The following is a 27,640-nucleotide window of genomic DNA, read 5'->3' as shown; positions in this document are numbered from 1 at the left end:
GTCTAATGATTGCAGCATTTTTTAGGCTTTGCAAGACACAAATATCTATTATCAAGTTAATACTGGAGGTCAAACATAATCCAACATAGATGTCTCAACTATATATATTATTACATCTTTTGTTAAGAAATTAAAAACTGGAGTTGCCAAGTGGACAAATTAAATGTGATTTCATGTAAGGGCTAGATATCTATATATTTATACTGATCTCCCCTAAGATTTGAAGAGAAAATACAAGTCCCACAATTTTTACATAATTTCACCAACCTCTATTTTAGTAAGGCTAAAAAGATTAGAACGAATGCAGATGGTGTGAAAACACAAAAATAAACACTATAAATACATATTTCAGTATAAAAAAAAAATCACAATCCCATTTTTCAATTCATATGATTGACAAATTATCAATGAAAAAGGAGCTAAGTATTTTGTGAATCAAAATATTAAAAGGAGTCTAATGTAATTATGCTAAATTTGTAAAATTTATTGTGTTGTTTCTAAATCTCAAGGGATGTCAATGTAATTTTTCCTAATAAAAAGTGATTGTGCAAAATATTTATACAAGGAATGGGCTTGTTGGCAGTTATTCCATTTGGATTCCATAGCGCGTAATTGGTTCGTTAACAGTTCTCCAATTATTTTTAGTATTATGTCAGAATAATCACGTCTTTATCTCTCATTTGGTTTACCATAGGATGTGTCATCACTATATTGATAACAGACATAAGTGAGAGGATTCATTCAACCATTGTATTTATGATAAATGAGATGGTAAAACCCTATATGGTATAAAGACATGATCATTGTAGTATTACCTCTAAAAATAATTAGATTGATATGATACCTCTAAAAATAATTAGATTGATATGATAATTATAACAACATGATTTTATCATTTTTAATTATCTTCAAAAAAAGTAAATTTCATTTCTTTTGAAAGCAAAAATGATCATATTATCAAGATTATCAAATAAATTTGAATTTTAATGGATGATCTACATAGTGATTATAAAATGAAAGATTCAAATCACTACAACAAATTAAGGTTTCAGAGAAAAAAATTTAGAAACGAAACAAGTTTTTAGAGCAGAAATATTTATATTGCCATGAATGTCATTGTCATATTTTTAATGACAAAATTGAACATATCTCTAAAACTCTTGTTTATTCTAATATATCATCATAGTGGACTTGTGGTAGACCCTCACAAATCTAACCATACTGTTTAATCCAAAAGGCCAACTATCGAGAACCCCATTCCTTATACAACGTTTTTATTTAAGTCAGTTCGGATGCAAAATTGCATTAACAAACAAAATATATACAAAGTTTCTATTAAAATAATACTTATGGCACTTTCAAAATTAGACATGCAACAATAGTTTGCCATTTCTTCAGAAATAATAGTGAGTTTTTAGCTAAGATGAAATTTCGGTATGAAAAACTCAACTAGCATTTGATCTAATTGAACTGAACTCAGCCTAGTGAGTTTTTACACATTTTTTTGGGACGCAATTGACATTGCTTTTAAAGAGAAAATTCTTGACTGCATTAGTGATAAAAGCTCCATCTGTTTTGAAGTAAAATGTTTTCCTCAAAAATATTTTACACATTTTTCATTGTTTGGTTCACAAGAAGTTAGTAAAAAAATTTTAAGAAAAATATTTTTCATCATAGTCCTCAAAATGAATTACCATTGAAAAGTCTGAGTCAATTTTTTATTTAGAAAGTTCACCTCTAGCCCTCGAACACATTGATCTTTCAAAAGGTGGGGGGGGGGGGGGGGGTTGTTCTTTACTAGCCTCTACCCAACGCACATACAATATAAAGTTTTTTTTTTTTCAAGTGTCTGTTAGAAATAAATTTGGCCGCACAACAATCACTCACACAAACTTAGAAGAGAATTGAAGAAAAATAAATTCAACTCTTATATTTCACTCATATTATTATCATTGCACTCTCCGACTCATTCTTATTCCTCATTACATATATAGATTGCATGACTACATATGTATAACCTAACATGCAACTCACACACTCACATTAAGACCCACTAACTCTATTATTCTTTTTAACCGCTAACACATTAACATACTAATGACTTTTAGCACACCATGATCAACCATTACATGCATACCATTATTCCTCCATAATTAGCATAACTAAATGTAGGAAAATATAACTCCTAATAATAAAAACAAAGTTTATTATTTTCAATAGTGTCAACCAAATACCGAAAAAGAAAAAGAATTTTTTTTGTGCAAAATCAAATTAAACGGGAAAAAAAAAATTCAGTATAAAATATTTTACATCAAAACAAACAGAGTTAGAGTTTCCTCTCGGGCTGTGTTTGGATAAGGATTTGGAAATTGAAGGAAAAATTTGTAAAATGAAACTATATTTCATTCACATTTTACCAATTTTTTCTCTTTCCATTTCCAAATCTCTATCCAAAACAATGTTTCACATACAACCCTCAATGATTTTGTTTACAATTCTTTTCCTCTTCAAATGAATGATTGTATCCTTAGTTTAACGGATCTTGGAAACATTTTCTTTGAAACAAATTGGTAGTTAATGGTGAGTACTATATAATTTTAAGTTAAATTGACACACCTTTCCATCTTAGATGGTTGAAAAGTCAACCTTTTAAACTTCGTCATGCAATCCAACGTTGTTCCTTTGTTACCCTAGCTTGCACTAAAATGCTGGAGGGAGTGTCTTCAGTTTGGGACAGTTGCTTACTTCCACGGTCTTCAATAATGATTCCTCAAACTTATAAGTCCGAGAGCAGAAGCTCTCAAGGTTTGGCAGATTTCTGAATTTGAGTTTTTTCAGTTGAGGGAACATGATTATCTTTATTATCACTTCATCATTTGCATTGGGTTCATTTGCAATAATAGCTTCCATCCCACCACATTCAGTTACCTCTATGTCTTGTAGTTTCACAAGAAGTTTAGCTAGAGTGTATGACAATAGATTTATCAAACTACCACAACCATTTACTTTTAAGGATCTTAGGTTCTGAAAACCTTGAATTCCTGGTGAATTGTCCTTCCAATCATGTGTCAACTTTGGTAGACAGCTTAGTTTCACCTTTTTTAATGAAGGTAATGCCATATCTGATATGCCTTTCCAAAGAAGTCCTTCAAGGTCAAATGCTACTCCAATAGATGGACACCACTGTACATCAAGTAGTTCAAGATTTTGCATGCCCTTAATTGAATTGGATGAGAAAAGAATATTTGAGAGCCCATCACACACTACTAAAAAAAAACACTTTTTGCGACCGCTATAAACTGTGGAAAATAATAAAAAAACAGTCGCAAAAGACTTTTTGCGACGGCCCATGCGACGGCAAATGGGAGTCGCGAATGTGGAGGTGACAAATACTTTTTACGACAGCAAAGCAACGGTCGCAAATTATTTGCGACCACCTAAACTACTTATGGCGACCGTTGTTTTACTGTCTCAAAAAACAAAGAAAAACACTAACATGATTTTTGGCGACCATCTTGTTATCGTTGCAGAAGGAAAAAAAAAAAGAAAAAAAAGTGCAGCGTTAAGCACTCTAGGAATAGCAATGACAAGAATTCAGACAGTATAGCATTGTAGTTTAATTGAACATTCTATTTGAGTCTCAAAATTTGAGCCACATGTGAAAGTTATTACAATTAAAAACTTGAGAAAAGTTCTTTTATGAAAAAAATACAATCCAGAACTGGCCAATATTCTCATCAATTTTCTTGCTCAAGTGTTTCTCCACTTTATCGATGAACTGGCCAATCTTCTCATCAATTTTCTTTTCAAGTTCCACATCACCACATTGCACCTATGCAACAAAAATTTCAGGCATTAATGATAAAAATTATATACTGCCAAAATAAAAATTATCAATTTTAATCACTCTTATGGGGTATAGTGCAATTATATTGAAAAAAGGTAACATGTCACAATCCACATTTCAAACATCAGGAGGCTATATATATTTCTTATTGCAAATTTAACAATAAGATATGCAGTGCAAAACCTGCCTCGGTTTTAATATAATTCTACAGGCACATGGCACTATCCCTACAAGATTAAAACTAAGTCAAAACCAAATCAAGTACAAGACAAACCACACTTAGCCATGTTTGAGAATGTGAAAGCAGTGGTGTTATTTTCTTTAATCTCTAAATGTCAGATCCAGACAAACCACACTTTGTCCCTAAATTTTAGTTTCTAAAACCTTAATTTTTCGTAATGTCATAAGCATGAAACTAGGAAGCATCAACACTAGAGCTCTCCAGCTCTTATTACATAGTGTCATACTAAAAACAATGATCAGGGACAAGCTTAGAATCAACATCTTTAAAGAGATTAATCAAGTAGTTTAGATATTTCTGTAGATCAGGGACATCCTTATTTCATTTCTCATACTCTATTGTAATTTTCACCACATTGGTCTCTCCGTTGGGAATGATCTGAAAGATGAGGTTATAACTCTTATAGAACTCCAAGCATTCTGTTCCCTTTTCTAAAAACAATGTAGTTACTGCTTCATAGATGTTCTATTTTAAAGCAACATGCCTCAATTAAGCACTCCGTTGAGGAAGTCTAACTTGAACTAAGCATCGATGCTACCCCATGTCTCCATCAGCACTAACTCATGACTAATTGAATGACTATAAGGATGCCTAAAAATGATTTGTCTTACTTCTTAAAAGTCATTTTCTGGTGCCATCAACATCCAATCTGGGATGCAATAATTCGAAGGGAAAACACTTTAAATTGGAGAAACTCTCACCTTGTCGATAATAGCCTCAACAAGTTCATCAGTTAGCTTCACGTCAGATTCCATCATAATTGCAGTCAACATTTGCTTCACCTGAAAGCAATTGCTGTTTTACTATTAATTCATGAATGAAATTTAAGGAATGTGCACAGTTTAGTATGATAAAAAAAGGTCACAGACCATGAAATTTCACCAAATGAAAATGCAAAAAGAAAAGGGCATCCTTAAACAAGCTGTAGAAATAAAAAGGTCTAAGGAAGGCCAGCTTTCAACTAGTTTTTTTTATATCACTTCTCTTTTCTTTCTGGCTCTCAATGAATACATACATACACATATACCTCCAGATAAAGGGCTAAATTCCGCTTTGCACTAAATTGAATGAATTCAAGGCCTTTGAAATATATATATATATTTGAAAAGTCCCAAGCCTTTCAAATATTGCCCAAATCATAGAAACATGACTGACTAAACTTTGAAGGTTTGATCTTCTGTCCTCAACCCACTAATGACAGGAAAGCAGCAGACAAACAACATGACCAGTTGACTGCCTTAGCAAAAGCATGATAACAAATGCAAACTTATTTCAATAAAAAAGATTATATTCATCTAGTCATTCACACATTTGTCAATAGCAGTAAATTTAAAGCATAAATCAAACCAAACTAAGCCTTATGTCCCAATATATTAAAAATTATAGAGCAAAGAATTGGCCATCAAATCATTCCTGTTCTTAAGGTCCCCAAGATCCTGATAAATTGAGGCAGCTATTGGTTATTATGAATGTTTTATGTATGAGAGTCAAACATTTATGCTCATATGCATGCCCATAAATATAAGCACAAAAGGGAAGAGTAATGTGACATCTTTTACAATGCATGTGTGTGTGTGTGAGAGAGAGAGAGAGATCGATCTACAAAATGCAGAACCTGATGTAGCACCAATTTGATTCAAAAGCTTGCAACTTGCAAGCCACCTTAATAATGAGTTCAAAAAGGTTCGAAAACCTCCAAACACAATTAGTGTATCAACTGTCTATGTTTCTCAGAGCATGTATTTATTTTAACATTAGTTGTGGCAACAATTGCTAAGTTTACAGTGTAAAATACTTACTTCTTCTCGCTCAATAAACCCAGTTTGCCTCAAATCGTAAAGCCTAAATGCAACTGTAGGGCATCACGAAGGTAACACCAAGAGGTTAAGTTCATGAGATTTGTTTTGATAATAAGAATAAAAAGATTGCATCTGATCCCTAAAGTCTATTTTGTCTTCTGTGGGAGCATAGGGATGGAAGACGTTGAGTGCATGGACAAATTCATCAAATTCAATGACGCCATTTTTCCTTTCATCAAATACATCAAAAACCTAGGAAATCAAAAGAAACAATAAGTATATTAACTTATCCATACTTTCAAAATAGCAGTATGAATAAATTAAGCCGTACTACACTCATGAAAGACAAAAGGATAATATATGTACAAGTTGTGTAACCCATTTAATGTAACATCAGTCTTCTACCAGCCCAAAAGGCTTAACCTAGGTACTTTAGTTTGATTGTTTCTTTATTCTTTCGCTCACTCATGAACATCCAGATCTGAAATCTACAAATCTGTTCATATGCCATATCTAGGCCATTCAATTCAACAACATCAAATGGGAGATATTAGAATTGTCTGAGCAATTTACCAATGCTAAGTGCTAACACATTATTTCCTGATCAACAGACAACTTGAAATTTCATTCTACAACATCATTTCTAATCTAATTCATAATAAGCTGAAAAATTCATTAAAAGCAGAGAAATGCATACCTATTCATTTTCTTTTGAAGCTTGTTGCCCACTAGATGCATCTGACTCCATATTCAATTCACCAAGAATATATGAGTTACAACTTCTTGTGTATGTTGTTCTGTCCATCACCAAGAATATATGGTGGGTGGGTGGGTGGGTGGGACATGCAAAATGCAAAGGCAAAGTTGCAAAAACACCTTTGTATTATATGTAATAAGAAGAGACAACAATGAACACCTTCTTGTGCATGTTGTTCTGTCCACTACCAGTATTACTTTACTTGTTCATCTTCATCTTCTTCTTCTTCTTCTTCTTCTTCTTCTTTAAAAAGCTTTCAAAGAAAAGAGCAATCATAAAGCACACCAGAGAAAAGCAGAACCTGTAAAAAAGTCCCCAGTGTTTCTTCTTCTTCAAAGAGAAAAACTGTGTCTATACAGACATTGATGAGTGCATAATCATTCATCTCTTCTCTACTTCAATTTCTCCTTTAAATAAAAAAGCAGGACATTGACCTCTCTCAAAGTAATAAAGCCCCCCAAAGCTGTTTTCAGTCCCACACCACATATATAGACAAGTTTTATAAAAAAGCAGACCATTGACCTCTCTTAAAGTTATAAAGCCCCCAAAGCTATCACAAAGAATTATGGAGATTGTGCTGATGTCTTTTGGGGAAGATTTTAAGAGGAAATTTGAACTGGAGTTCACTAACTGTCATGGTTATTTAAGAATATTCATTCATCAATTTTTGATTAATATTCATTCATAGAATCTGGTAAAACACCAGAAATAAGCTAACAAATTAGCAAAAACAAGATCAATCACCGAAATCATGTCTCTATCTATCTGTATAACTTTAAATTAGCAAAAACAAGATGAATCACCTAATAAATCAACAACACAGATTAAAGAACGATCGAAATCAACACAGAAATTCAGCAACTAGGCATGAAACAAACACGCTAGATTACCGAGAGAGACAGAGTTAGATTCAACTGCCGATCGAAATCTGGACAGTGAGATTCAAGCGAGATTCAAATCTTCATCACGTGAGAGTGAGATTCAAGCGAGATTCAAATCTTCATCACGTGAGAGTGAGATTCAAGCGAGATTCAAATTTAGTTGAGCGAGAGAGATTTAGACACTGAGATTCAAGCGAGAGAGAGTCGAGCGAGAGAGATTTTGAGAGAGGTCACCACCGTTGGAGACAAATTTGGGAAATAAAAGTGAAAGGGGGAGATAGGTTAAAAAGACGTTTGGGTTAAATGATTTTGTAATTTTTTTTAATGTAAAAGTGATTTTTTGCGACGGTTAAATAATCAGTCGCAAAAAATTAGACGCAAAAAGTCATATTTCTAGTAGTGACACCTGTGAACTTCCATCTCTCTTAGTTTAGCTTGAAGTTCCCCAGGCCAAATCTCCATCAGATTCTCCATTTGAGAGATGTACAAATATTCAATGGTAGTCAATTTAACCTACGAGTCCATTCACGAGGTTACAAACTTAGTAAGCACAACATACTTCATTCCATTAAACATCATCCATTAATTTAATTTTCAAATTAATATACTTCATATTTGAATAATTAAATGTAAAACAATTCTTACAAATCTATTGCAATACATTTTTAGATCCTCGAGCTAAAAGCCCAACCTATTTTGTTAGATTCTTGAATTCACCAAATATAAATACACATTAAGTTTCTTTTTGGTAATACTGGATGGTGATTAAGGTGGAGTCGAATCAATCACTAGATAATGAGGTACAAGAATTATCATCATGATTATCGAAATCTTGATTCAAATAGTAGAATTTTTACGATTCTGTGATTTCAATTGGGCTAAACAATTTGGATCACAATAGAATCTTAAAGTGATCACAATCCTAGTCAGAAAATCGAGTGGAATCATACTACAATCCCAATTCTATAAAATCCCAATCCCACTAATTTTTTTTTCTTATTATTTATTTCTTATATATGTGTGTGTGTGTATCTATATGTGTATGTCTATATATAAATTTGACTATAAACTCATTTCACATGTCTCCTCTAATTCATGTTAACTTTGAAGATGCATTATATCAAATTTATCATTTTTCTTTAATGATTTCAAAATTATGTGTTATACATTATCATTATCAATATTTTTTACTTTAATTTATATTGAAAGTAGAATCTTCCAAAGAGACCACACTAACAAAAATTCATTGGTGTAAGCACTAAATTGGGAAATAAAGTTTAGGGCCAAAAAAAGAATCTGGAATTGATGAAGATCATGGAAAGAAGAAAAAGAGCAAATCTGGAATTTCATATGAAGCACGTTTAGGGCATCAAGAATTAAAGATTTGAAATAATTTTGAGTCTTCATGTCATTATAGTAGGTTTTAGTAATTAAGGGTATAATGGTAATTCCAACAATTGTTGGACATGGGTTATAGGGGTCACCCATGGGTTTTATTTTGGGTCAAGTTATTAAATGGGTTATTAAATATGGGTTTTATTATGTTTAAAATAATCTTAGTGGTCAAAAGTCCAAGTTTTTAATTTTGATATTGAAATAGAATTAGAAATCATTAAAGTTTCATATCATGATTGAGGTAGAATTGGAAGTCCTAATTGGTCAAGAATATTAATAGTTGCTAAATATTTTTAGTTTCTAAATTTGAGTAATAGTCCTTATAAAATTAGAAGAGTCTTTAGCCTATAAATATATGTATAATCTCAATGATTGAGGACAAGAGCCATTATTATGAAAATTTGAGATTGTATTTGTGTGATTGGCCTATCCCTTGTGAGGGTGAAACACTTCTCTCTCTCTCCGTCTCTTCTTCTATCAAACAAGGTTACTGTTCGCAGTGCTTAGAACAGCCACCAACAGCCCCTAAACACTTGTGTTTTCATTCCCAAAACCCTACCCTACCCTTTTACAAACCCTTAAACTCCTATTTTTTCAAATAGTTTTGTAGCCACAAAATCTGGCCCTATAAGTCTATTGTTGTTGCTGCTAGTATACTTAACCCAGGCTCACTACTTGTAGGATGGTAATCCCTACTCGTCCTACGTCAGGAATACTTTTTAGGGGCACAAAGTATGATTTACCTTAAAAATTAAGCGCCTTAACTTATAGATTCTTTTATCAATATTTTTTAAATCTATATGGATTAGCCTTAATTTGTAATAATAATTTTAAGGACAAATTACACCGATAATCCCTACATTTTGTCCTTGTGTCATTTTGGTCCCTACATTTTCAATTAGCTCAATTTTGATTCTTAATTTTAGACTTTATGTCGATTTGGTCCAATTGATAATGCCTTCAGTGTTTTTGATGAAAAATTATCACTAAATTGGTTGAAATTAATTTACTGAGTTGAAAAAATTTATAATTTTGTCTTGAAAAGCATGACATACGTCACATATCATATTTTTCATTAAAAAAATGCTAACAATTGTAAGCAATTGAATTAAATTGAAACAAAATCATAAATTCAGAATAAAGATCGAGCTAATTGAAATTATAGAGACCAAAATGACATAAAGGCCCTGTTTGGTAGAGCGGTGGGAAAGTGATTATAGATTCTGACTTAACAGATTATAGATTATAGCTTTAAACATAAGCTGTTAACCTGTTTGGTGCAGCTGTAGGATTATGGATTTAATAGTGTTTGGTTAAATAAGCTGTAAAATAACTTTTTGCTGTGCAATGTCGCTTTTGCCCCTTTTATTTCCTTTTTCATTTTATTTTATTTTCTTTAGTTTATAGTTTATTTTTTCAAATTAATATTGTAACATGCATGGTGAGATTGATCATGACAATTTTGAAAAATACTGAAATATCAATTAAAATTTTCAAATTATATTCATTTTAGTTTATAAATACATGAATATTAATTTATATTTTTTTAATTTATTAAAAATTGTTACAAAATATACCAATTTATTAATATTTTTTTAATTTAATTTATTATCAATTAATGGCTTAATTAGTATCAATTAATATAAAATTTATTTCATTAATGGCTTAAAATGCTTTATTATTATTATTATTAAAAAAACACTGAAAACCTAGCTGGCAGAGACGACGGCTCTGGTTCACCGGAAAGGGATGGGGATGGGGGACGACGACGAAGGTACAGCAGCGACGTAGCGATCGCAATTGCGAAGAGAGAGAGAGAGAGAGAGAGAGAGAGAGAGAGAGAGAGATTTGCCACGAACAATACCGGAGAGACAAAGATCTACCGCGATTGCGAAGAGAGAGAGAGATCTGTCGCAAACTGCTGCGAACAACACCAGAGAGAGAGAGATTTGCCACGAACAATGCCGGAGAGACAAAGATCTGCCACGATTACGAAGAGAGAGAGAGAGAGAGAGAGAGAGATCTATCGCGATCTGCTGCGAACAACACCAGAGAGAGAGAGATCTACCGTGATCTGCCATGAGAGAGAGCTGCCACGTACGTCGTCGGAAAGACAGAGATTTGCCGCGATCGGAGAGAGAGAGAGAGAGAGATCTACCGCGATCTGCCGTGATCACGAAGAGAGAGAGAGAGATAGAGAGCTCACAAAGCCAGCTCTGTTTCATGCCGGAGAGAGAGAAAGAGAGAGAGAGAGAGAGAGAGAGAGAGAGAGCTAGTTCACGCCACCGGAGAGAGCTGGTTCACGCCACCAGAGAGAGCTGGTTCACGCCACCGGAAATCACCGCCTGAAATCGCCTCTCAAGCTTTCTGTTTCTCTGAAGAAGTGCACAGTGTTTGGTTGTAGGTTTATATCTTGGTTTTTTGGTAATAATTGAAGTTGATAAGGGGCATTTAAGTAATTTCACCTCTCCCTTCCCAGCTTGCTGCTTAAACTGAATAATTAAGCACCCCCATAGCCACTTCAACAAAAAGCTGATTTTTCACTTACAAAAAGCTATAATCTATATTAGTAAGCTACACCAAACACAATGAAACAACTTAAATTAAGCTAAAAGCTGAAATAAGCTGTAAAAAAACTCTACCAAACAAGCCCAAAGAACCAAATATAGAGACTATCAATGTAATCTACCCTAATTTGAAGAACCTTCAATATATTAAAAAGCTTTATCATGTTCAAGCTTCATAAACAGTTAGGGTGTACACAGATTAAATTGGTTCGATTTTAGAGAAAACCAGGAACCAAATCATAGGAACTAGTTCCAGAAAAATTAAAACCATAACCGAACCGTTAAATTGTGAAACAAGACTAGAACCGAACCATAGAAACCAGTTTGGTTCAGTGCGATTTTACGGTTTTAGAAATTTTACATAATAATAAATATAATACTCCCTCCGTTCCAAAATATTAGTCCCTTATTCTATTTTTCATTGTCCCAAAATATTAGTCCCTCTTCAAAAATCAAGTACAAAAATAATATAAATTTCCTATTTTGCCCATCTTTTAAATTAATAAACAATATAAAAAGTACAATTATGACATTGATATTCTCAAAAAATGTACTATCAAAAGGATAATTTTGGTAAATCAACTTTTTTCAAATGCAATAATTGTACTACCAAAAAAAGTTGAATTCCCCAAAAAGGACTATTATTTTGGGACGGAGGGAGTATATATTTTATGTTAGTAAACAAATTAATGATAATTAATTTGGTTAAGTTGGTTAGAATTTATCAATTTCACAATAAAGGGCTAGTGTTCAAATCTTATAAAATATAAAAAAAAAAATACGTCACAGTTCAGTTCACTTCAGAACCAAAATCAAAGCTAATAAAAACCAAAACAAACTGATGATTTAGACCGGATTTGATTGATTTATTGATTCCACCATTTTTTTTGTACACCTCTAATAAACAGGGGTTTTCAATAGAAAATCCCATAGGTTGAACTTGTACAATAATAAGTCCCATACATTGTCTTATAATCCTCGAAGTCCCATTGAACAATTAGTTCATGAACCATTTGAAAAGTTAATTTTAATTTGCATTGAAAGTAGAATATTCTAAAATCTTCCAAAGAGACCACACTAACATAAATTCAAGGGTAAATTACACTGGCATCTCTTATAGTTTAAAGAAAATACAGTAAATCTCATAGGTTTGACATCATTATACTAGATTATTTTAAAGTTTTAATTCAGCTAACACTTGGTCCCCATGTCATCATATTAAATTTGTTAGTCGTATGAATGAAAAAAATGATATTATCATCTCTTTTACATTAAAATGAATATTTTAATTTGTGTATCTTTATGTCTTTAAACCATCAGCATCGATTTTGGTCTCTTTAAACATTCTAAAAAAATATCATTGTAATTATGTCAAAATTAAGGGATTTTTTGTATTTTATTCAAACTTCAAAAAAGGTCGGTGTAATTTACTCAAAATTCAATGGTATAATGACTAAATTGGGAAATAAAAAAGGCCAAAAAAATGAATTGGTAATACTTTAGGGGCACAAAGTGTGATTGACCTTAAAAATTAAAATTGCGTTAACTTATAAATTCTTTAGCAAATTACATTGTTAGTCTATGTACTTTAGTTCTTGTGTCATTTTGGTCCTTACAATTTCAGTTTGATCAATTTTGACCCTGAACTCTTAATTTTGTCTCAAATTGGTCAAATTGCTTCCAATTGTTAGTATTCTTTTATGGCGAATGCGCACATGAGCAGCATGTGTCATATTTTTGAGCAAAATTGTAAGCTCGATCAATTTAGTGACTTAACATCAAACAATTCCATGAAATTTTCAGTCAAAAACTCTATCGACATTATCAATTGGACCAAATTGAAGCAAAATTTAAAATTAAGGGTCAAAATTGAGCTAATTGAATCTGTAAGAATAAAATGACACAAGCAGCAAAATGTAGGGACTATCAGTGTAATTTATCCTACATTCTTTGATCAATATATTTCAAATCTATATGGATTAGCCTTAATTTGTAATAATAATTTTAAGAACCTTCAATATATTAAACAACTTTATCAGATTCATGCTTTATAAATAGGGGTTTTCAATAGAAAATCCCATACGTTTGTACAATAATGAGCCCCATATGTTTTCTTATAATCCTGGAAGTCCCATTGAACAATTAGCTCAAGTCTCTATTTTACAGAAGGAAATGCTATGGTGTGCACTCTGTCAAAAATATGTAATTTTATCAAAAAATTTCATAACATCAATCACAAAATGCGTAATCTCATCACAAATAACATTAAAAAAAAAAAAAAAATGTCATAACCAAGCCACAAATTTTTGCAACATCAACCACAAAATTTTGGATATTTTGTTACGCTAATTTGTAACAAAATTACGCATTTTGTAGTTGCTATTACAAAATTTTGTGATAAAATTACACATTTTTATGGTAAGGTGCATATAGTATGCACACCATAGGATATCCTTTTTACGAATTGTAAGTATTAACTTTTCTTTAGAAAATCTTTAGTGTTGTTATACTAATCTTCAAAACTGTTCAGATTGATCTTTGTCATACACATTGTATTTTTCTTATAAATGGTTGTAAGTTTCTATTATATAAATTGTCTAAATAAATCTTTTTTTTATATAGTTACATTGACTATATAATGAATAAACAAAAAAATTGCATAGATGCTAACTTAACTATAGCCAATACAACCCAGTATACACTTTTATTTTATAATGTTTAATTATATCTCTATTCATGTATGATCGGTACAATATGAAAGAAGGATTAAGTTAATTTACCAGGGATATTTTCAGTGAATATTTTAAAGTTGAAACTATTCAAATATATATTTTTTAAATTGATTAATTTTTTGAACCTTATTTTAATTTTATAGTGGCATATATTCTCTAATTTGGAAGGGAAAGGTTTATCCATGGGTCACTCGCATATTATTAGGGCCACACCTCTATGATCCTTTATAACATATAAAAGTTCTAGGGAAAAACATTTTCAGCCTAAAAAATAAAAATATCATTATAAAAAATATTAGGATGCAAATTACAGTAGTCAGGAAAAGGTTGTTCAAAAAAGTAAAATAACGACTATAGTGACAAAATTTGAAACTGTCACTAATAAATGTAATTTTAGAAACAAAACAATTTGGTGCGAAAGGGTTTACTTTTTGAGTCTCTAGAAAGTGATTTCGTCTCTAAATTTTTATCTCTAAAATATTAATTTGTCGTAGTGATCGAAAGTTTAATGGTAAAATCTTGGCCTAATAACCATGAGATTATGAAACCACTTTGTGCAATATGCCAAAAGTTAGATGTGTACCTATTCTTTCCCCTCCCAAACACAAATTAATGTGTACTAATTGGACATTGTTTTTTAGTGATCGAAATGGCTCATTTTGTATGACCCTCCTAGAAGATCATTCAAGCCAAAAATCAAATTGATCAGATCTCATTTGTCTAAAAAAACTGATAGACTAATTGGAAAGTGTTACTATTTGTTAATTATTTTTTATACAAATGTGATCTAATCCAGTGACTCTTATTATTCGATCAACCTAATTTTTTGTATAAATAATCTGCTTAACGGGTCAAACAAGATGAATTATTTGGATTGTCAAGATGTATCTAAGGTGGGTTCACAGTGGGCCAAACTGCTGGAGGGATGCATTCCCTATTATTATGCTCTTAACATATATTTTTTATTTTTTTAAAAGAATTTTGCTACATTTACAAACCAAACTATCTCCTATTTTACTAATTACTCACATGTCAGTAGGGTTCCACACACGTGACTAGTTGATAAAATAATTGGTAATTTAATTTTTTTTATTTTTTATAATAAAAGTTTTTTATATAGAACAATGGGACCTTATGTGGCCCTCTCATTTCAATGCAAAACACCGATTATTACGGCTCAAAATTGTCAAAATACAATTATCACATCATTTTGTATAGATTTTATGCCTAGGAATTTGGCTGGTAAACTTTACTTTTTATTTGGTATGATTAGAAATATATAAACACAAAAATGTATGTAAAACACAATTTATATTGAATATGGCGTGAAAGTAACGCACACAATCTTATTACACAATTATGAAGAGAGAAAAAAACCTCAAATAGAGACATAATAGTAAATAAATTCAAAGCGGTTTACAAATTAGCAATTAATTAAGCTCTTAAATAAGAGAAGCATACCTTCTTGTTGAAGAGGGGTTGAATGATGGGATCACAATTACTCTCTGAATCTGAAGCAGGCAGAGACGCTTCAGCTTTGGTATTTCCCACAGTGCCAAGTAACTCAGTTGTGGCAGCTCAATTATATTCATAGCTTTGCAGATAGCAGTAAAACTTGGCAGGTTTCTAAGATGCAATTGCTTTAGTTTAGGAAACTCAATTTTATCTGTTGCTATTTCATGCTCTCCTCCTTCACTCGAAACAATAATTTCCATCATATCACAGCGTCCTATGGAAAGGTCCTGCAGTTGCACTAGATCTCTAGCTATGAAAAGTGAGAACTTACTTTCCAGTTTCTCACAATGCCACACATGTACAGACATCAGGTTGCCAAGCCATACAAGTTGGGTGGGAACCTTCCACAAATTTGTCAGTTCAGACAAGAATTCCATTACCAACACTTTCGATGCACTGAAAGCCTTGTTCGGTAGTCGGCATTCATGACTAGCTCCCTTTGAAATTACGTAGACCATGAAGATTCAGAAACTCTAACACAAGGAAAGCACTCTGTGGAACCCCATCTGCTGTATTGATGAGGTATTCCAAATCATATCGTAGGCTCAACTTCATTAAGCATTCAAACAAATCTTTGTCGACCAAATCACACAGAATTTTCAAACCTTTTGTTCTTGAGTTTACATCCAGAATTTCAGCGCCCTTCAACAGCAAATTAAGCCTTGTTTCAATAATGTCACTCACATTTTGAACTTGGAGCTCCAACAGATTTGATAACGAATAACAAGGGTCAAGGATGTAGTCAAAGTCAGTCACGCCAACTATATTAAACTTTTTTACCTTCTCAACGACCAAACCTCTCGGCCAGAAGGTAATGTTTATTAGAGCAATATCCAAAGCCACCAAATTGGACAAGGACACCAGCTCATCGATAATCGCTTTAGCACCTTCTTTGCTTTCTTCAACTTTACAGCACCGTTGAAAGGTGGTTCCAATACAGCTCTTCTAGCTTTAATAAGCTTGACAAAACCCCAGGGTAAATCCTTTCCACTATACATTCCAACAAATCAAGTACCTTCAAGTGAGCAAGGTGACCTATTATTTCCTTTGGCAATTCCTTGATATAAGAGCCAGCAAAGCTCAAATTTCCAGATTCTCTAATGCTCCGATTACAGAGATATCATCATCAATAAGTCGGCAACGAAAAAGTGACAAGGTTCGGAGGTTGATCAAGCATCCAAATGATGTCGGCAATGAGCTGAACATATAGGATAGAGCTAGCACTTTAAGTTCTTTCATTCCTTGGTAGAAACTATCTTGGGTCTCTTGTACTTTGACCTCCATTCTTTTGTTGAGATCATATGAGATTCGTGGTAATCTAGCATTGCAATCCAGCTGTAGAAGCTTGAGATTTGGAAATTCTAAACTACCAAGAAGCCCATGCATACCATCAAGTTTTAATGAAATTACAGCATAATTTTTTAGTCGAACATTCTCTGGCCAGTCTTCTAGTACTTCGTCACATCTCACCATAAACGAATGTTGCTCGGATGCAATTGATATAGCCACATCACGTATGACATCATACATTTTGACACACTCTTTTTTGAACTATCCAGCAATAGATAGCATTTTTGTAAATCATCAACTATGGAATATAATTGGGCGTTATTTTTTTTTTTTTTTATCAACTATGGAATATACCCTGTCTTTTGCTTGGCTCACATTATCAATGTGCTCAAACAACTCTATCCCAATTGCATATCTGACAAGATCTTCGATTGGAATATCAAAATCTTCTAGATATAAGGAACAAAACAAAAGGCATTTCTTAGCTTCCTCACTTTCTAAGTAATTGTAACTCAACTTCAGAGGTTTAAACACCTTTTCACCTACTCTTCAGTGATGTTTTTGACCATAGACTTTCACATTTGTTCAAGAGCAGAATCCCATGAAGGTATTTTTTTGGATCTAAGAGCCCTCCCGACTGTAACAATAGCAATCGGCAAGCCTCCACATTCCTTCACAACTGCCATTTGTGTCAACTGCAAATCAGTTGGGTGACTTGTACCGTCGTTAGAAATTCCAGCCATCTCCTTGAAAGATTCCATGCTTCTTTTTCACTTAAGACACCAAACCTTGAAATTCTTGTCTGTGTCCATGCCAATGCATACATCTTCACTTCTTGAAGTCATCACAATTTTGCAACCCTTGTAATGATCTCCACATGGAATTCCAATATCATTCAATCCTAGTCTCTTCCAAACATCATCCAATATTACAAGGATTCTTCCTGCCATCAATATTCTTGATCCTAGTTCCCCTGCTCTGGCAAATAAATTGTTTCCCCCAGATAATTCAAAACCCAATATTTTGGCTATCTCACCTTGAATATTAATCAAATCTGGGTTTTGCGACACTACTACCATCACGATTTTATGAAACATCTTCTTTTCTTCCGCTTTCTTGGCAACTTCTTTCACCATAGTTGTTTTACCAACCCCTCCCATCCCACATATCCCAATCACATAGATACTATCTTCTGTCAGTGCCTCCATAACTCCATTCATAATCAATCTTCTAGATTCAAACCCCTTAAAACCTCTAGTGAATGCAAATGTTGTCCCCACAAAAGGTGCAACTGCAGGATAGGACACTCTAGAGAAATCTCCTTCTCCACGTAGCTCTTCCACAATTTGAGTTTTCTTTGTAGCTTTTCTGCTCAAGGAGTATTGTAACTTCAAATTTGGACACCGCCCATTCAGACACCCTTCGTTTGCTTTCAATTCAACCTCGAGGAATTTCTTAGCCTCTTCGTTGAGTTTATTCACTATTTTCAACCACCGCGCGACATCTGGTGCAATAGTTTCTCTCTTTGTCTCTGCTTCTTCAACTGATTTTTGTACTCCAAATCTTTTATCTTCCAGCTTTTGGACCTGCTTCTCCAGATTCTTAATATTTCTCTCATATGAAAACAAATAACCAAACTGGCGACCGACTGGAGCAACTACATATTCTCCAATCTTCATTACCATGGGAAAAACAAGGTTCAAGATCATTTCTCACCTGTTTCTAATATGCCCCCAACCCCACCCTTCTCAAGTATTTTTTTCTGAGGATTGTGCAATGAAAAATGTAAAACAAGAACAGAACAAAGAGCTTTTGGGACAACAATCAAAATAGAAATGAGGAAAGTGAGCTTTGCAAAATGAAATAGAACAATAAGATATGAATATAGGAAAGGAACACCGAGCAAAATCAAAAAGGGATGCAAAGTTTTTTTTTTTTTTTTTTTTTTTGGGGGGGGGGGGGGGGGGGGGGGGGTTAGATAATAGTTGAACAAAGATTAGGAAATGAACACTGAGCAAAATCAAAAGGGGTACAAAGTTTTTTTTTTGGGGGCAAACAAGGTTGACTATAGAAAAGATAACTTTTTTTACCAAAACAGAAACAGAAAAGAAGAAAGAGAGATTGGTAAAATGAAAACACAACACAGAAAATATTGTTCTGGTAATTGCTCAACACAACAGAGTAATAATAGAGTTGCAGAGGAGGAGACTACAAAGCTTTCTGGGCAAGCAAAATTATAATAAAACTGAAGCGAGAGAACAAAATTATAGTTGAAAATTGTAAATAAAAGTGGAAATGAAGAAAGAAAAACCTTTGAAATATTACTCTCTGGCTCTTGTAGATGAAAAATGCACAAAATAGCAACCAGTTGGCAGGGAAGAGCAAGAACGAGATCGAATTGAATCGAAACAATTAGGGTTTGTGCAGATGACTGGTTTGACTGAAAATTTGAAGTAATTCCAAGACCAAAGACAAGTGAAGCTCTAACGTTGCTCTTGAGTATGACGATTAGGGATTATTTTATTAGAGAGGTGGGTAATTACGGTATTACCATTTTTTAGGGATTAGTTTATTATGAGTAATTACGGTAATTACGGTAAAAATTAAAAGGCCAAAAAGCTTGCTTTTTTAGTAAATTCCCAAAATACCTAGTCAACTGATTTTTTAAGTTTTTAATTTGTATTTTTTTATTTTAATAATTTTTTTTTAAAATATTGTAATTAAATATTTCATATTTTTTAGATTTATTTTAATTCTAGATAAACTTAAAAAGTAAAATATTTTTGAAATTAAAAAAAATAATAAAGATAAAATATATACTAAATTAATTTTTATATTTTGTATTCGTGAATTTTTTAAAGATTTTTTTTTTTACATTTTTATATTTTTTAAATGTGTATAAATTAAGTGAAAGTAAAAGGTAAAAAAATGATAAAAAAATTAAAAATATTCATTAAAAATAAGATGAATTGAAAATTTTTAAAAACTCTGTCTTCGTTTAGCATTGACTTTTTTAGCTGACTTTTTGTGTTGGGACTTTTTTAGCCTGATTTTTTTAGGGGTTATTTGGTTTTTGTGTTGGGCTAAATAATCACAAAAGGACAAAAAAAAAAGTCAAAAAATCACAAAAAGCCAAATATCACAAAATAAAAAATAAAAAAAAAAAAATCCTCCATTCCAAAGCTAAAAAGCTAAAAAAACCAATCAAGAATACCAAACGAGCCAAAAAGTCTCAGGCTAAAAAAATCAAAAAAGTCAACAAGCTAACTAAAAAAGTCATTGCCAAACGAAGGCTTAGCCTTGTTTGGTTTAGCTTTTTTGACTTTTGTGAGAGAAAAAATGTAAAAATTATGATTTAAATGTGTCATTTTTTCTTATTAATTTATGCAAGGGCGGACCTAGGGCTGGGCATAGGTGGCTGCAGCCCAGTCCAAAATTTAAAAAATCTGTAGAAAATTTTTTTTCCAGCCTAGCCCAACCCAACCTCCCAACCTCTCTCAGCCCAGCCCCAAATAAGGGCCAATAATGTTTTTGTTTATTTTTTAGATAGACAGCCTAACAATAGTCCAATACTTACCCAAAAAAATAAATAGGTAGCCCAATAATTTTGTATTTATTTAAAGAGGCAGCCCAAAAATATAAATAGCAGCCTCATACAGCATCTTCTTTACGCTTGTGCACCTTCTTTACGCTTCTTCACGTCCTTTTCTTCTTCACGGTGGTACAGGTACTGCTCTCTCTTGACCCCTCTTTTTTTTTTTCTTCTTCTTCATCTTAATCTTATTTTGGTTGAGAATTAATTTAATTAATCTTATTGCTCTTAATCTTATCTTACATTTATTGACTTCAAGGCCTGAATGGATTTTTTTTTTCTTAATCTTTTTTTCTTCTTAATCTTTTTTACTCTTAATCATAAGAATATTTTTTGTTCTATATTGTTCTTAGTTTTTAAACTTTGAACAATTTTTTTGGACATATATCAAAATAATGAAAGCCTAAATAAAAATTATTGAGGATATATATAAAAACCCTAATATTTAAAATTATTGTGAATATACTCTAGTTTAATATTAAATAGGGCTAATTTTTTTAAATTTTTTTTTTTTTAGGTTATAAATAATGGAACCTCCACCACTCAAAAAAGGCAAAACCCTTTTCTCATTCTACCAATCAAAATAGAAGTCTAGTAGTACAACATCCAATGTTGTTGAAACCTCATTTTCTGATGTCCAACCGCTGCCTTTCATGCCTCAAGCAAATAAACCAAGCGAATTTGATTCAACTGTTATTGAACAGGATCTTGGTTTACGCTTGCAAATTTGTGAATATCCGGTTAATCAACGAGATGAGGTTAGACGAGCTTATATGAACTTGGGGCCTTCTCAACCTAAACTTGAGTATCCTAGGTCCTCATTTGGAAAGCAGAATCGCCGATTCCAACTTATTTGGTTTAAACAATTTTCTTGGCTAGAGTATTCTCCTTCAAAGGATAAAGCATATTGTTTTCCATGCTTTTTGTTTGATCAGCCAAATAAGTCGATCATTCGTTCTGCACTTGTTGATGAGGGGTTTAACAATTGGAAGAGAGTAAATGATGGATCCAAATGTGTTCTTTTGCTTCATGTTGGACTTGCATCCTCCTCACATAGTCGTTGTGTTATTAGTCATGATAATTTAAAGAAATCTTCCCAACACATTGAAAAAGTGTTGAATGCGCAATCAAAAAAAGAAATTTTGAAGAATCGAATTCGGGTAAAGGCAACAATTGAAGCTATTCAAGTACTTGCTCTTCAAGGACTTGGTTTTAGAGGTAATGATGAAAGCTCGACTTCATTGAATCAAGGTAATCTAATTGAATTATTGAAGTTCAAGGCGAGAGGGAATGATGCACTTGAGAGCATTATATTAAAGAATGCTCCACAAAATGCCAAATACACTTCTCCAAAGATCCAAAAGGAGATTTTGCATATACTTGCTAATAGAGTTAGGAATATGATTTTTGATGAAATTGCAGGAGGTTATTTTTGTATTCTTATTGATGAATCCCAAGGCGAGTCTAAAAAAGAACAAATGGCCCTTATTTTGAGATACGTCAAGAATGATGGTTTGCTAGGGGAACGGTTCTTTGATATTGTGGGTGTCGAAAATACATATGCATTGACTCTTAAAAAAGAAATATCAAATATCCTTTCTCGATTTAATCTCCCTATTCAAAACATGCGTGATCAAGGGTATGACGGTGCTAGCAATATGCGTGGTGAATGGAATGGACTTTTAGCTTTATTTCTTAAAGATTGCCCATATGCATATTATGTACACTGCTTTGCACATCGTCTGCAATTGGCCTTAATTGCGGCAGCAAAAGATGAGCCTAATGTTTGGCAATTTTTTTCTCACTTGAGTTGTATTGTCAATCTTGTTACTTCTTCTTCAAAGCGCCTTGGTGAGTTAAAATCTTTTCATAGGAGTGAGGTTGAAAATATGTTGGCTAGTGGTGAGCGTCAATCTGGTAAAGGGGCCAATCAAATTGGTACCTTGCATCGAGCTGGAGCTACTCGTTGGAGCTTGCATTATGAATCTGTTAGAAACTTGATTGATATATATGAGGCATCTTGTGTAGTTGTTGAAAGTCTCAATAAGAGTACAAATCAACAAATTCGCGAGCAAGCTAATTAATGGTGTTTACAAAGTAATGAAGAGCTTTGAATTCATATTCATCTTGCACTTGATGGACAACATTTTGGGAATCGTGAATACACTTTGTCAAGCCTTGCAACAGAAAACTCAAGACATCTTAAATGCGATGAAATTAGTTTCCACAACAAAAGCTCTCCTTCAAAAACTTAGACAAGATGATTGGGATACTTTTCTTGCAAATGTGGTGTCATTTTGCAATCGACATAACATTGCGATGCATGATATGAGTTCTCCTTATGAAAGGGGTACAAGTTGTCATCGTCAACAAGATCACATTACAATTGAGCATCATTATCACTTTGACATATTCAACTCTACAATTGATTTTCAATTGATAGAGTTAGAACATAGATTTAATGATGGGGTAGTGGAACTTCTTTCTCTTAGCTCGGCTTTGGATCCTAGTGGCAATTTTAAATCTTTTAATGTGGATAATATTTGCAATCTTGCCAAGAAATTTTATCCCCAAGATTTCACTTCTCAGGACATCCATGCTTTGAGATGTCAATTAATGCATTATAAGCTTGATGTTGTCTGTGATCCCGAGTTTCATAAGATATCTACCCTTGCCGAATTGTGCCGAGAACTATTTGTGACAAGAAAGTTCGAGCATTACACCATGATCTACAAATTGATTCGTCTTGTGTCAACCCTACCTGTTTTTGCGGCGACTACGGAAAGAGCATTTTCGGGTATGAAGCATGTTAAAGCTGCCATTCACAATTTAATGGGGGATGAGTTTCTTGCCGATTGCTTGTCTCTCTACTTTGAATGAGACCTTACTTTGAAAATTGATCTAGATTCTGTAATCGATGAATTTGAATCTTTAAAGACTCGCCGAGCATAACTTTGTTAGATTGTTTTTAATATTAATTTAGATTATGTTATTAAATTCTCTTTTTTCTTATGTGGTTATACTTATAATATATTGTATAATTTTACCTTAATATTAGCCCACCCCATTGACAACTCCTGGGTCCGCCCTTGAATTTATGTAGCTAATTTTGTCTTTTTATACTTTTTTTAGCTAAAAATCTAAAACCAAACGAAACTTAAATAATTTGATGAGTTTTCACTGCTTGTGTGTCAATTCTATCCATTGAGATAATTAAGACATAGGCTTAATTTGGAAGTTAAAAGTCAAAAGACTTTTAATTTATTTTGGATCATATTCCATTTGGGGGAAATATTAGTCCATTTTCTTATATGTTTTTTTAAACCAAATAGCCATTTTTATTTGTAATATATATTATTGATTTAATTTAGTAATATTTGAGTTTACTTGTTTGCTCCTTATTGTGATTATGTTTTTGATTTTTTTTTAGATTGAGTTGTTTGATATTTCTGTTTTTTTAGGGATTTCATAGAGTGATTGTGGCAATTATTGATGTTACCTACTTGGTGTTATATTATTGATGTTAAATTATTTGCATTTTTCTAGGGAGGTATATGGGTTGTAACGTTCACATTTACCTACATAACATCAGTCCAGAGCCATATTGTCGTACCATTAAGCCTCCCATTAACAACCTATATCATTAGCACCAAACACCAACCACATAACATAACATCGACAAAGTCCAACAATAAACAGCCACTACCCCCCTACCACCACCAAACCCTACCAACACTTTCAGGCATACATCCTCGCACTAGCCCTCAACATTACAAAATACACACCCAATCATACAAATATTAGCTACAACACCATGCGTCTATTACATTACATACATGCACAACATCACATTTGCAATCACTGGTAACTCCCAAACCTGTGAAAATATTACAACATTAACCAATAAAATCATGTGTCTGTCACATTACAAACATGCACAATATTACATTTGTAATCAATGGTAAACCCCAAACCAACGACATGAACAAGATCACCTAAAATCCCACATGACGCACCAATTAAACAAAAACCCATTTCGAGCATTAACCTTGATGTCGTATTGTTCCACAAACAACCAAACTAACATTGAAAACACCCATAGTTGTTGTCATCGCACTAACACATGATCAACGATGCCGTCGCCGGATTAATTTTAAATCACAAACGTTACGTCCTCAATGTTCATCGCACTCCAAGATATCCCAATGCCCACAGCGCGTCGCCTCTATAAATTTGATAGAAGGGGTTTCCATGATTTTTCTAGGGTTTTTTGGGGTTTTGTAATGTTATTTGGGGAATAACGAATTATGGGTGTAACGTTTCCAAATCCAACGTTTAACTCACACAAACTGAGGATCAACACTGCAACATTATCAAGGAAATGTTGACGTTCCCATTTTTGAGCTTCCGTTTTGTTCGCAATTGAGGAAAAAAGAAAAAAATGCTATAGTATACTTTTGGACCTTTTAGTAACTACAATATCACCTAAACACTCAATATACCCCTCTAAACAGCCAACCCATACGTTACATTCGTGAACTCAAGTGTAATTAACATTGACATAGGACAAATCAGTCTACAAAATAAATTGCAGGACTAAATGATTTAAACTATCTAAACTTGAAATTTATTGGTATTTTTCCCTTTATTTTTTTTATAATTTTTTTAAAAAAAAATTAAAAAATTAATTTTTAACCAACTTCTCAAAACAACTATAATAAAAAACGAAGTGACCAGTCAAATTCTTGATTGCTTCTGATTGGGTATGTGTCTATGTCCTTATTGCTTGTGGTTTAAAAAAATAAAAAATAAAAATACCAATCAAATTCGTTTTTGAGCAACGCCACATTTATTGAATTTTGATTTATCCGAATCGTCTGAATTTATACATGTCGGTCATCCGGCCGATTATCTAGTAACAAGAGTGACAATCACGATTGACAAAGGTTGCACCAGTCGTCCAAGTACACAAATTCGAACTATTTGGACAAATTTAAATTCGGTGCATAAATCATTTTTTTTTTTTTTAGTTGAGTGAGGATATTTGGTCTACTGGCTATGCATTACTAATGGCGTGAGATTTTAGATATCCAATGAATATGAGTTTGTAATTATATTATTCTAATGAGATAAACTAATTGTGTCATTAAATTATAAAAATGATATTTTTGATAATTAAAATATTTTATTCTAAAAAGTAATTTTATTTCCAAATTTTTTATTTTAAAATTTTAATTTGTTGAAGTGAGAATGCATAATGTAGACAATTCTAATGAGATAAACTAAACATATAAAGAACAACACATTAGATTTGGGTATTATTATTTTAAGAAAATATCCTCATAAGTTTTTAAAATCTCATATGCATTATAATTTATTTTAAAGTTTTCTACCTAATATTGGTTGAAATTCAATTGTTAACATGTAGCAACTGGGACACAACAGTTGTATGACCCCAAAACTTTTTTTTTTTTAGGAAAAATCGGTCTAATGTCCCTATCCAACTTTTAGTAATGGATTGGGTCCACAATCTGTTCTTTTGTAGTCTAAGGTCCCTCACCCCATCCCCTCTCCATCCACGTTGTCCTGAGCTTGATCACCGCTAGCTCCAAATCCCCAACCCTTGACCAGTTGCTCTCCCTTCTGCACTCAGCTCCTCCGCCAGGGACACATCAATCGACTCTGCGATTTGAGCTACGTGCTCTTTGTGCTGCTCTATCAACTGTAACGTGCGATCGTATGCCTTTGCCACCTATTCTCTTACTTCGTTGTCGATGATTGCAGCGGTCTTGCCGTTGTACAACTTCGTCATCTCAAATATGTCCTCTCTTTGAGGAAATGAGAGAAGACCTACTTTATCGTTGAAACCATAGATCGCCACTTGAGCATAGGTTATCTTGGTCATCTTCTCCAAGTCGTTTTGGGCTCCTGTTGAAATCTTTCCCAACAAAACCTAATTCCAAAGCAAAATCAGATTCATGAGAATTGAAAGATCCAAAATCAGATTCACCTAGAATGCTGTTCGGATGGATCAGCAGTTGGAGGTAATAGAGTATATAAGTGACAGATCAGAGAAGAACCAAGCCGCTAAAATTTCTCTGGATTGATCCAGAGAAATGATTTCTCTGGAGAGGTAATGTTGATATAGCTAGTTATCTGTGTGTTGTGGTATGTGTGTGTGCCGTGTATGTGCGTGACTGTGTGCATTGGTTGTGTATGTGCATGGGTTGAAGCTGTGTGTGTGCGGTGTGAAGCTCAAAAAATGAAGCTGCCATGGTTGACATTTGAAGGTTGAGAGAATGCAGCTGTCCAAGGATACTTAGGTTCAGCTTGAGAAGATCAAGTAAGCTAAGTGGTCGGATTCAAATGGTGACAGAAAATAGAATTTTTTGGCTAATGTTTTTTGGCTAATGTTTGATTGGTCTTCACAGAATGTTTTTGTAAATGAAAGGAACCAACCTGGTGAATTCTCAAACCAGAGAAATTCTCAATTGTTATTTTTAATAAACCAGAGAAATTCTCAATTGATATTTCAATAACAAACCAGAGAAATTCTTAGATTTTTCCAGAATTTCTCTGGTTCTGGTAAGTTGCCATTGTTATCCCTTCTAATGTTGCTTACATATTACAATGTGGAATTTTTCCAGTTGAATTCAGTTGAACATTGTTCAACAGAGAAACACTTTCGATTGAAAAATTCAACTGGAAAAAAGCGAAGAATAGATTTGGATAAGTTGCAGAAATTTTTCCAGATATTACAAACCAGAGAAATTCTCAATTGTTATTTTTAATAAACCAGAGAAATTCTCAATTGTTATTTTTAATAAACCAGAGAAATTCTCAATTGATATTTCAATAACAAACCAGAGAAATTCTCAGATTTTTCCAGAATTTCTCTGGTTCTGGTAAGTTGCCATTGTTATCCGTTCTAATGTTGCTTACATATTACAATGTGGAATTTTTCCAGTTGAATTCAGTTGAACATTGTTCAACAGAGAAACACTTTCGATTGAAAAATTCAACT

At 32.9% G+C, this 27,640-nt stretch overlaps 5 protein-coding genes across 13 annotated transcripts; 2 read left to right on the top strand and 3 right to left on the bottom strand.

The window, feature by feature from the left end:
- Nucleotides 1-3,609: 3,609 nt before the first annotated feature.
- Nucleotides 3,610-17,411, bottom strand: LOC114297700 (uncharacterized). 9 transcript variants are annotated; one of them, XR_014341798.1, is made up of 5 exons: nt 15,681-16,192; nt 6,585-6,945; nt 5,888-6,139; nt 4,790-4,870; nt 3,610-3,832 (listed from the first exon to the last, which is right to left on the bottom strand). XR_014341798.1 is itself a non-coding variant. In XM_082891037.1 (4 exons), the coding sequence occupies exons 2-4, from the start codon at nt 6,623-6,625 to the stop codon at nt 3,698-3,700; spliced, it is 270 nt and encodes an 89-aa protein (XP_082747163.1). In that variant the 5' UTR covers nt 6,626-6,897; nt 15,681-15,819; the 3' UTR covers nt 3,610-3,697. The 9 variants fall into 9 exon arrangements, 3 of the variants coding, with proteins under 3 accessions (XP_082747163.1, XP_082747162.1, XP_082747164.1); XR_014341797.1 differs by lacking the exon at nt 5,888-6,139 and having other exon boundaries at nt 15,681-17,411; XR_014341796.1 differs by lacking the exon at nt 5,888-6,139 and having other exon boundaries at nt 4,790-4,883; nt 6,585-6,897.
- Nucleotides 16,815-17,785, bottom strand: LOC114297701 (putative disease resistance protein At4g27220). The gene is made up of 3 exons (XM_082889860.1): nt 17,604-17,785; nt 17,379-17,517; nt 16,815-17,285 (listed from the first exon to the last, which is right to left on the bottom strand). The coding sequence occupies exons 1-3, from the start codon at nt 17,783-17,785 to the stop codon at nt 16,815-16,817; spliced, it is 792 nt and encodes a 263-aa protein (XP_082745986.1).
- Nucleotides 17,786-17,794: 9 nt separating this feature from the next.
- Nucleotides 17,795-18,703, bottom strand: LOC114297703 (disease resistance protein SUMM2-like). The gene has a single exon (XM_028242171.2). It carries the CDS (start codon nt 18,701-18,703, stop codon nt 17,795-17,797), a length of 909 nt encoding a protein of 302 aa, XP_028097972.2.
- Nucleotides 18,704-21,269: 2,566 nt separating this feature from the next.
- Nucleotides 21,270-22,700, top strand: LOC114274094 (uncharacterized). The gene has a single exon (XM_028215962.2). It carries the CDS (start codon nt 21,270-21,272, stop codon nt 22,698-22,700), a length of 1,431 nt encoding a protein of 476 aa, XP_028071763.2.
- Nucleotides 22,701-22,716: 16 nt separating this feature from the next.
- Nucleotides 22,717-23,496, top strand: LOC145800208 (uncharacterized). The gene has a single exon (XM_082889859.1). The coding sequence runs from the start codon at nt 22,717-22,719 to the stop codon at nt 23,494-23,496; it is 780 nt and encodes a 259-aa protein (XP_082745985.1).
- The last annotated feature ends 4,144 nt before the right edge of the window (nt 23,497-27,640 follow it).

Source organism: Camellia sinensis, chromosome 10 (assembly GCF_055761805.1).
Source record: "Camellia sinensis isolate YWXY chromosome 10, ASM5576180v1, whole genome shotgun sequence".
Taxonomy (NCBI): Eukaryota; Viridiplantae; Streptophyta; class Magnoliopsida; order Ericales; family Theaceae; genus Camellia; species Camellia sinensis.
The sequence above is the reverse complement of the archived record's forward strand: the minus strand, read 5'-3'. Positions and strand labels throughout refer to the sequence as shown.

Coding starts and splice junctions, on each gene's coding strand:
- LOC114297700 (XM_082891037.1), bottom strand. CDS start 6,625: ATGCATCTAGTGGGCAACAAGCTTCAAAAGAAAATGAATAG. Junction 4,884..6,584: donor CTTCAAAAGAAAATGAATAG/GTATGCATTTCT, acceptor ATAGTAAAACAG/CAATTGCTTTCAGGTGAAGC. Junction 3,833..4,789: donor TTGAGGCTATTATCGACAAG/GTGAGAGTTTCT, acceptor TTTGTTGCATAG/GTGCAATGTGGTGATGTGGA.
- LOC114297701 (XM_082889860.1), bottom strand. CDS start 17,785: ATGGAATCTTTCAAGGAGATGGCTGGAATTTCTAACGACGGTACAAGT. Junction 17,518..17,603: donor GATTCTGCTCTTGAACAAAT/GTGAAAGTCTAT, acceptor TTACTTAGAAAG/TGAGGAAGCTAAGAAATGCC. Junction 17,286..17,378: donor TGAGCCAAGCAAAAGACAGG/GTATATTCCATA, acceptor ATTGCTGGATAG/TTCAAAAAAGAGTGTGTCAA.
- LOC114297703 (XM_028242171.2), bottom strand. CDS start 18,703: ATGAAGATTGGAGAATATGTAGTTGCTCCAGTCGGTCGCCAGTTTGGT.
- LOC114274094 (XM_028215962.2), top strand. CDS start 21,270: ATGCCTCAAGCAAATAAACCAAGCGAATTTGATTCAACTGTTATTGAA.
- LOC145800208 (XM_082889859.1), top strand. CDS start 22,717: ATGAAGAGCTTTGAATTCATATTCATCTTGCACTTGATGGACAACATT.